Source organism: Strongylocentrotus purpuratus, unplaced genomic scaffold (genome assembly GCF_000002235.5).
Source record: "Strongylocentrotus purpuratus isolate Spur 01 unplaced genomic scaffold, Spur_5.0 spur5_scaffold_2, whole genome shotgun sequence".
Classification (NCBI taxonomy): Eukaryota; Metazoa; Echinodermata; class Echinoidea; order Camarodonta; family Strongylocentrotidae; genus Strongylocentrotus; species Strongylocentrotus purpuratus.
The window spans coordinates 41,826,126-41,836,766 of record NW_022145605.1 but is presented as its reverse complement, the minus strand read 5'-3'; the positions used below and the strand labels follow the sequence as shown (position 1 = coordinate 41,836,766).

The following is a 10,641-nucleotide window of genomic DNA, read 5'->3' as shown; positions in this document are numbered from 1 at the left end:
GAGATGACTGACCAACCACGTACGCTAGTCAGTCGATAAGTCAAGACGGATGAGTTACATGACTTGTGAATAGGAACCAAACAAAAACAGCATCAAAACTTCCTCATCATTGTGAAACGAGGTCCGCTCAGTCTTTCGTGACAAAAGTTATCCAGAAAGCGTATTTTTAGATTTAGCATTCTCCTTGGCGCCAGAATATACATCCATCTTCACGAATTGATTTATCTACAGTCTTAAGAGAGGAACATTAATGTTAATCTACTGTGTAGATATTTATTGCAGGACATACAAAAGGAATAAAACGACTAATTGTGTTCATCCGTGATTCGTTCGCTATAATCATCAATTTTACTGTGGATGATTAACATTTGAGGTCCATTGCCATTAGGTCGAGTCATTTCGGAGTTAATGCCAGTACTTATCTTCATATATTCTTATATTGAAGTGCAGCCTAGACTAATTAATCGAAATACTGCTGTGATGTGTTTGGAGGAGATCAAATCTTTTCATATCCTACTCAGATCGTCTTCATAATACCAAGGAAAATGGTTTGTGTTGTTTGTTTACAATTATCTAGTGAAGTAGTGCTTTTGTAAATGGAGGTGGAAAAGATCTTATAGTATAATCCAATCTTCCTGGTATTTGTTACCATGATTACTTCTTTTAAACATAACTTAATGTAGATGGAATAGATTGTGATCAGAATAGAGAAGTGCTGTTGACACTTAATTTGCTAGCCACCCAAGCCTATCTCAAAGGGATAATATTGATGATTCCTTCACGATGACCTCTGTACATGTTTAGTTATTGCTCCATCCATTACTACCTTCCTCAAGTAACGCATGATCGTCAATCATGGCAATGGATTCACCCACCCTGTTGGCCGTCACCAATAAGCCTGGCCTAGCGGTCTCCTACACCGAGGCTCTATGGTCAGACATGTCAGATATCACACTGGACATCACCACAGCCAGATCCGACAATGACACAGGATCAGAATGGACCTCGCTGGATACGGCCGAGCAGATCTTTGAAGGAGCCATCTTGTGTTTGATGATTGCTTTAACCACGCTGGGAAACTCTCTCGTAGTCTTAGCTGTGTGTTTGGAAAAGAAGCTAAGGACCTTTGAAAACTTCTTCTTCGCTTCGCTTGCTATTGCTGACTTGTCAATTGCCATGTTGGTTCTCCCGTTGTCTGTTCGGGTAGAGCTATCAGGCGGAAAATGGGATCTTGGACCTCGAGTTTGTGATCTCTTTATCTTCACCGATGTTGCTTGTTGTACTGCATCAATCCTACATCTGTGTACCATTGGAATCAACCGTTGTCGCTCGATCACGTCTCCGCTCCATTACGTCAGGAAACAGACCTTTCGTCGAGCAGCGGTCATGATCGTTCTGGTCTGGATAACATCTTTCTTGATCGCGTGTCCACCCCTCATCGGATGGCCACATTCCCGAAATCGATCAGCGCAACTCTGTGAGTATGATGTCGACAAACTCTACGTTGTGTACTCGTCGTGTGGATCATTCTTTATACCACTTCTAGTCATGGTGATTGTCTACACTAGGATTTACCAAGTGTCTCGACGAGGCGCCGAATTCAGGCGAAACTCTGCCCCCCAACTAAATGACCACCACCAACAAAATCAACAAAAGATCAATAACCAGTCTCTCTATCAAACACGCACCCACTACGACCAGGTCCATTCTTGTCCCCCTTCAAGAAGGCGACCAGACCTATACAGGATGGAACACAATTCACGTTGTACCGGAAGGGCAAACTCAACAGTAGCGGCATCTGCTGAGGTTGCTTGCACAGGATATTCGAAACCTGAGGATGTGCAAGTGACTAAACCAGTGTTACGGAGAGTACGAACCTCGATATTTACATTCCATCCACAAGGGCGATGTGACAACAAGAAGAGGTTTACTGAGGTCAAGACGGTCAAAACTTTAGGTAAGTTATCAAGGTCATTCTTGCATTATTCAGAGCACTTACTTAGTACTAATTTCGTGCAATAATGTCTTGTATGCCAGTCAGGTCTTATTTATATCATTCAAAATGAAAGCCTCTTGATATGCCAACTTAGTAATTAAATGATTTATTCTGGTAACACCACCGTCTTATTCAAATTGCCATATCATTTTTATTTCGTTTGATGATTGCTTTTGGATAAAAACATGATAAACCACCTATGACGTATTGGAAACATATAGCACGACATCATTTGTTATTACTGTGATTAGCTGATATTTGAGCCATCAGTCAAAGTGAGGGCACTGGATCATATCCCACCGCTGTCACCTTGTGAGTACTGGAAGATCATCGAATTTATATTACTCATCAGGCTGAGCATAAACAGACGACATCGATCACCACTAGACGGGGGATAAAAAAATAACCAGGTTGCATTATGCTTGGGACAGTTTTGTGTTCTCTGTATTAATTACGCAATACTATACACCCTTGCAATTATTTTCCCGTTTTTAGCATGTTAAGAGCCAACTTCAATTCGAAGGACATGGATAACGTTTCTTTATCATGACTCTTTTTTCTTCTTAAGATCATTTGTGGGATAGAGACGGAAAGAGAGGGAAGGAGAGAGAATTGCAGAGAGTAGGAGAGAGAGAAAGAGACAGACAGACAGAGAGACAGAGAGAGAGAGAGAGAGAGAGAGAGAGAAAAAATAGAGAGAGAGAGAGAGAGAGAGAGAGAGAGAGAGAGAGAGAGACTGAGGTACAGAGAAAAAATACAAATATATAAAGAATGTAAATAATAGTTTAATTTTTCTTCAGTTGCATCGTGTATACTCATACGGTTCTCATTGAGTAAAACCGAAATCACTAACCCATTATCTACAGTAGTCTAGTCATCATTTTTTAAATAAATATTTCGGTAACAAATCAAAACATCACAATTAAGTGCTTTTTTTTCGTTTCTCTGCATACAAATAACATCGCGTTGAATCTCAACAACAATCTCTAACCTAATTGATCGTAGCAATTAAATCCCTTCAAACATTTCAGGCTAACGCTAATGAGCAAAACATGTTTGTTTGTATCACTGCTCCCTCTTCGAGGTGTAGATATGTCACACTAGAAAATGTCACACGAGCAAACGGCTTATTTAAACGATTTATTGTATTGAGTGATAGATTGAGAGACTGAATAGACATATAGGCCCGAATTCACAAACCTCCTTTTGTTTCGACAAACCTCCTTTTTTTTATACAAACCAAGGTTTGTAAAAACGGGTCGAAACGCGTCGTATGACGCACATAAACCTCGGTTTGTCGACAAACCTCCTTTGTGAATTCGGGCCATAATGAGCAGGATCGTTAAGTAAACCGAGGGTGATGCTTCCTTTAATCTTCTCAGCTAACTCAATGTGATGTAACTTCGTGCATCAGTTACAAGTCGTGTACCTAGTCCGCCAGATTTCTTGTTATTATTCATCATATGCAGTTGTAACTGATATCATTTGCTGCGTAACTGATGGGGGGGGGGGGGGAAGGGGTATATGTTTCCTAGTCGAACAGCGAATTAAAGTTAACATTGTAAACGAAGAGAAACCTGAGAGAATAAAGAGAAAGAAAGTGCTATAGCGGTAAAACCCTGTGATTCATACCCGTTTACACACTCACTCTACCCGAAAGTATTGTCCATTCTCATTTCATTTGCCTTTCAAGACTTACGTCCACGATTCCATCAATGCCCCTCCTCCCCCCCCCCCCCAAATCGAGTCCGTGGATGGACAAACACTACGTCACTGGCTATTCTTTTTCTTTCTCTCTTTTCATTCGGGCGGAAAATGAGACAATTATTGGAGGAGAAACGTACTTAAGTCATCTTTACCATGCCTAATTGCATACAGTTTTATCATCTTAAGTATGTTGTTTTGCTCACGTTACGTGTTATTGTATATGGATTTATTTTCATCTGTAATTGTTTGAGGGACTACACTCCAGTTTTACGGCTGCGGGACAAATTGTCATTAGATATACAATTAAATAACTGGCTTTAAAGTCATCATGGCTTTCAATAGATTATAGGTCTAGCCACGTAGGTGTACGTTCGAGTGCGAGATTCCATGAAAACTAATTTCCATTTCAAATAAGTTGTGAATGGTGACGTAATCACATCTCAACAAGACATCATCATTATAACAGGTTCACATCTACTGAAGCAGTACTGTGTAATCACGTGATTATTATGAAACACGATTCAAGGTAATTTTATACCAAGGGTGGGAACCAAGATTCTCCGATAAGGGGATTCGGAAGGGGAGGGGGAGGGGGGGGGGGGATTCAAAATCCTAGCTCCGTCTGGATATGCCACAATCATGATACACACAAGCATTGCAAATATTAGATATTTGATTTTATTTTATTTCTGCATTTTTCCAAATATAATAACAGAATAACAAAGAACATATAAACATAAGGTATAATATAAGATATACAAACAAATTATGAGATAACTTCATGTCATTTAAAAAAAAAAAATGTACATATAATTTAACGAAACTTGATATTTCTATAACATATTATTATGAATTTAAAGTATTACCCAAACAGGAGTAAGTTTTTTTCATTATGTGTTGATGATCGGTCTTCTTTTCGTAATATTCATCCTTCAATTTCTACTACTATCGCCGATGTGCTGTTGTTGCTGATGCTACTACTGTTGCTACTACTCCAACTACTACTACTACTACTACTACTACTACACTACAACTACTACTACTACTACTATTATTATTACTACTAATTTTACTGTTGCTGCTGCTGCTACTGATACTACTACTACTATACTACTACTAATTTTACTGTAAACAGTTGCTGCTGCTACTATACTACTACTACTACTACTACTACTACTACTACTACTACTTCTACTGTTATTACTAGTATTAATTGTACTGTTACTGTCACATCTGTTTGTTTTTGTTTTTAACAGATAATCATATTTCGATCATTGGAAAATTCTGTTTTTATTTTGTGTTTCGGTTTTTTCTTTCTCTCTATTCCTTCTTCCCCCTTATATTTCCTTTCTATCTCTCCATGTTTCTCAATCAATCCACACACCCTGTCTACGAGGACAATCATTCATCCATCACGTGATGTACAATGATTACTCTCGGCTGTCACCATATGTCATCTCATTAACCTAAAAATAATGGGACCATGTGCAAACCACATGCTTCCAAAGCTTCAGAATTTACTAAAATTTCTATGGAAATATTGTATGAATCACAGATTGAGACTGAATCAGATATTGGAAATAGAAATTTTAAAAATGTATCTATAACCTAATGCCCGTTTCTTTATGGTGATTCCAAGCCCCTGAAAGCGAGAGACGGTGCTATATGTTTTGGGTGACCTTTTGTGATAAAAGACACTAATTTTTTTCTTTTTCGGAAGGAGTTATACTCACATTTTATCCGGCTATTTAAACGTAATTTAGCCGTGTCTTCGATTTATTTTGCATTAAAAATGACGTAGAAAATGGTACATGGGTAATGATAGGGGTGAAAACGAAAAACATTTGCAATGCATACATTTTATGATTTAAGAGATTGAAGTGTAATAAAATAATCAGACACCATAGCCTGATGGCCTACCCTAACACATTCATTATCCAACAGCCAAGAGCCATGCATGCTCTTTATGTAGATATTGGAACAATAAACCCCTGATGCTTCACATACGGTTTGATAAGGATGTCTTGAGTCCGCAGTGGCGTAGCGTAGGACCAGACATCAAGGATGCACTGACTCGATGTGGGGAGGGGAGGGGGGGGGGGGGGGGTAATGGGCTTCTTTTATTTGGTGGATGAATGTGAATGAAGAAGGCCATCGATTGGGGGAGGATGAAGGAAAGGATCATATCACCTTTTTACGTTACCTTTACCCTCTTACCTCCTTCCCTTCAATTTGTCAGTTTTCTTTCCTATTCGATGGGGGGGGGGGGCACACGCGACCCCACACATCCCTATTCCATGCCACTGTTCCTTACCCATTCATCATTCTACGGCTATAAGCAATGAACGAACTTCGAAGTCAGAATAACAAACCCCTCTGATGTCTGATGCTTTCATTAAGGGCGGATTGGCCACATATTATATCTGCTATCCTTATTTTTCACCGAGTGTCTCGATGTACTCGGAGAGCTCTACGAAATTTACGCCAGTCTGTTTAGATGAATCACTCTGCTTTTAGAATGCCTTAGGATTACCCATTTATAAATATCGGTCGGACTTCTAACTTCCTGAGATATCTGTCTTGTTGAAGTCGGTTAACTGCCTAAGATTCCCTCTCGTCTGCATGCAATCTGGTAGTTCATATTTGGACGTCTCTGCGCGACGTCTCTGTTCTAGCAAAACAAAATGTGGATGCTTCTTTTGTCAGTTGAGCATATTAATACCAACCCCATCATACTGATCACTATCTTTCGATGTTTGTGTCTAATGACCTATAGTCCCCATTAAGAGAGAGAGAGAGAGAGAGAGAGAGAGAGAGAGAGAGAGAGAGAGAGAGAGAGAGAGAGAGAGAGAGAGAGAGAGAGAGTAGATGGATGTGCTGACATAAAGTGGATTGGGGTGGATGAGGTCTTGAGTTCGTCTCCAAATAAGAGATCGGATTGCTTGCACGATAGTGATAGATTGCGAATATTTTCGAATGTTTGCGAATGTCTTTTTATTTGAACATGTTTCGTGCAACCTCACCTGATGTAGCTTGTGCAGTGAAAAACAGTGGAGTTGTTAAGGGATATTGGGGAACGTACGCACCAGTATAGCCAGAAAATAACGATTAGTGAGTAAATGAGATAACAAAAAGTAAGAGAGAGGGAGAAAGATATGAGGAGGAGAGAGAGAGAGAGAGAGAGGGAGAGAAAGGGGGGGGGGGGGGCTAAGAAACATTATGCAAAATCGGCGAAGAAATTGCACAAACTTGTGTTTGTGTCCCCCTTCCCCCGCAGTTTTTTTAATCCAAAGTGAATAGAACAGAAATATGGAGAAGGTCAAAACTTAAAAATAGACGTAGTAATGATTTTGATGAATAAAATGAGCTTCATTAACTTTGAATTAGAAATAAAGTGAGCCTTATATTCGTTGTGTTCAAGCAAGCACAGGTTGACAATATTGTGCAACCCGGGTCATCTCTATTATAATGCTATTTTCTTTTATTGGTATTTCTCCCAGACCTTATAGGCGGTAGAATCTTGTTTGTCCGAGTTACTTTATCAATATATATAATACAATAAGAAACCAATCATTATTTTGCCGACGTTGGCTATATTGGTAGAATACTACATTATCTGTCAATGCAAATAATCTATAAACATCACCAGAAAATCGACTCTTATTTTCTTCCATGTTTCATGATATAAAAGGTTGCGTGGTTCAATATCGTGTCCAATTTTAAATTATATCCAGTTGTATACCTTCCCTCTTCCATTGGATTTTCTTATTTTTCTCATCTGATGTTTACCTGTTTCTCCTCTTGAAAGAAAATGGCATTCATCTCAGATGTAAGCAGTGGTGTATGATTTCAAAATTAGGATCAAGTTTCAGTTGAGCATTTTCCTGATGACTTAAATATGAGCGCTGTATAATCTCTGTTCAATGTACACTCACTCACTCACTGGGTGATATATTCAAATAACAATTTGTTTACTACTGATGTAATGACTTTCCTATGCAATGGCACTCTCTGTCTCCATCCATAAATACATGCCCATGCATATTTTGTCTTTATATTTCACTGTGGAAGCTTTTCATCTTGCTCTCTCCCCTCCCCCTCTCTCTTTCTTTCTCTTTCTTTCTCTTCTCCTTGGCCTCTGTCAACCCCCTCTCCTCTCCCATTGTTTTTCTCTGACCCCCCCCCCCCTTGTCTCACACGCACCCTTACACATAACATCACAGACAGTATTCTGACTTTATGAATAATCGCCGTGCTCAAAGACATGAGTGTCTATTCTGTAAGCAACTTGTGAACAGAATCTGGTTTAAAAACAGTTGCCAATGTTTTAATCAAGCCTCTCTCTGTATCAAACATATGAAGATACACGACCATATTTCTTTTATGGAGCTGTTTTGATATTTGTGCCCGTTTCTTATATATATTTATCTAATGTACAAGCTAGGTATTTCGATACATTAACAATATATGAATCTTTATGCGGTACTCTGCCTATTATCTTTATAATTTCATTATTCTGTATTATTTTAAGAATCCGCTCCGTAGGGTTTTTGTTCACAGAGTTTATACATACACTGGACCTGGGGAAATTGAATTTAGACAAGGATTAAGAGTCGATAACGACACAACGAATCGTCTTCTTTTTCTAATGATTTAATGAAACGTAAAAGCTTCCGCGCTTTGCGCGGGAGGGGGGGGGGGGAAACATAATTCAGACGAGGATTATTTTTGGGAACGGTACAACGAATTGTCTTCTTTCTCTAATAATTATTGAAATGTCAAAGCTTCCGCGCTCCGCAGAGGAGGGAGGGGAAAAACCCGCCCCTCCCTGCACCCACCTCCATTTACGCACTGCTGGTCACCATTACCTACCAATATTTGGCTCGCACAATTTCAAATTTGCCCCACCCCCCCCTAAGAAATCCTGGATCCGCGCCTGGCTTCAACACCCGGCCACGGGCGGCCGAGGACTCCATAATTTATAAATTTAGTAGTTGCGTATTTTTATAGGCTGATAAGTAGAACATTTACACACGATGGCGTCAGACGGGACGACGACTAGTTAGGATAGGAATACGGACAACTAAGAACAGGGAAAAAGATAAAAGACATGAAGATAAGCAAACTACCGGATCTAGGCCTTACTTGCTCATCACCCCCCCCCCCCCCCCCTCTCCGAGGACCCATCTCATTCTTCAGAAAATGAAACAAGTGTGGTAACCCTGTTACATGCGACCCTGCGAGGTATGCTCTAGGGGGCGTTTCATGAAACAATTAGTCAGTGGTTTTCACCGACTAATATCATGTTCACCCACAATTTAGTCAGTGCTGACTAAATTTGACCAATCACAGTCCTGGAAAATAGTCGGTGACAAAAGAATTGTCAGTGAACATGATATTAGTCGGTGAAAACCACCTACTAATTTTTTCATGAAACTCCCCCCCCCCCCCAGAATGACAGCACAATGACTATTGGGTAATAAACGTTATATAACGGTAATTGAATATACGTCATCAAGACCTGCCCTGTTGTACACAGTTAAAAATTTAGTGAACATGTTGTTTAAAAGTTTAAACAACTGTTGATTAACGGGTGACCTGATCTAAGAGTTGTTTAAAATGTTAAGCAACTCGAGTTGTTTAAAGTTTAAACACTTAGTTGATCAACATTTTGAACAACTTGTTTAAAATCACAATTTAAACAACTGGTGTTGTTTAAAGACGGTTGTTTAAAACGGAGCTGTTGTTCAGTGGGGGTTGTTTACACCAACTGGGTTGTTTAAAGAAAGTTGTTTAAAAAGGAGCTGTTGTTCAGTGGGGGTTGTTTACACCAACTGGGTTGTTTAAAGAAAGTTGTTTAAAAAGGAGCTGTTGTTAAATAATAATAATAATATTGGATTCTTATATAGCGCACGTATCGACCTTGCAAGGTCCTCAAGGCGCTCCAACATTACCCGGCTATGCTAGGCTGCCATAGGACATTAGTTCCGCGGCGGGACTCGAACCGTGGACCTTGTGATCGACAGTCCGGCGACGTTTCCACTCATCCACGACACGTCTACAGCTTGGTTGGCCATGATTTGAAACAAATCTTTTAGCCAACGCGCACTTTACTGGCACGTGACACATGACGTCATATGTAAACAACACTGTCTAAAAGCTCTCGTATAGTAAATAAAGCAGTCATTAAATTTTAAACAGCGAATGTTTAACAAAATTACTTTCGTTTCGAGCAACATTGTTTACAATTTGTTCAACTGTTGTTTAAGATAGGGTACAACTTTAAGTGAACATCACTTTTTTAAGCAGCGTTTTTACTGTGTAGAGGACTGATGATAAGACGAAGGGATGGTTAATGTGATTGATCAGGGAGTTTAAAGAAGAATAAGTGGCGGATAATACACACTCACAAGGCAGTGATACTGGCTTTAAGTGACATCGATATGACGGAGTCCAGACGAAGCGAGGGACCGGCGAGATAAGATTAATAAGATGGGGAAGAGAGCGGAGAGAGAAGCGATTGGCTCGGGGAGAACAATTACAGGCGACAGTTGGTTACAGGAATACTTATCATGGCGGGAAAACAAGCAGGAGGTCGGTGATCGCTAGCTCGCTGCGGGAGGTACACGTTCATTTTTGAAGAAGAAAAAAGAAGGAAATGTATACGTAAGGTAATGAACAAGGAAGAAATCATTATTCATTGATGCATCCTAATTTTTGGAGAGGAGGTTGTGGTTTTGAGTTGATTGGTGTGACGTCCCCGATGTATAAGGTTTGATAGAAATGAAGAAATCTTACATTTTGTTCATTACGTCGATGCCAGCTACACAAGAGACGTTAAGCATCAATCGTTCTTTGATTCAAAAGAATTCATGGAAAGTAAACGGTAAACATAATTATAAAGATTACGCTAAATATTGTAACGGAGTGCAATTTAA

At 39.6% G+C, this 10,641-nt stretch overlaps 1 protein-coding gene across 1 annotated transcript in view; it reads left to right on the top strand.

Moving 5' to 3' along the window:
- The first annotated feature begins 331 nt into the window (after positions 1-331).
- The window catches only part of LOC756725 (5-hydroxytryptamine receptor 1A-like), a 30,512-nt gene continuing 20,202 nt past the window's right edge, over positions 332-10,641 (top strand). Inside the window, exon 1 of the mRNA XM_030991317.1 lies at positions 332-1,957. Coding sequence (XP_030847177.1) covers positions 856-1,957 — 1,102 coding nt within the window. The 5' untranslated portion in view covers positions 332-855. The remainder of the gene's footprint in view (positions 1,958-10,641) is intronic.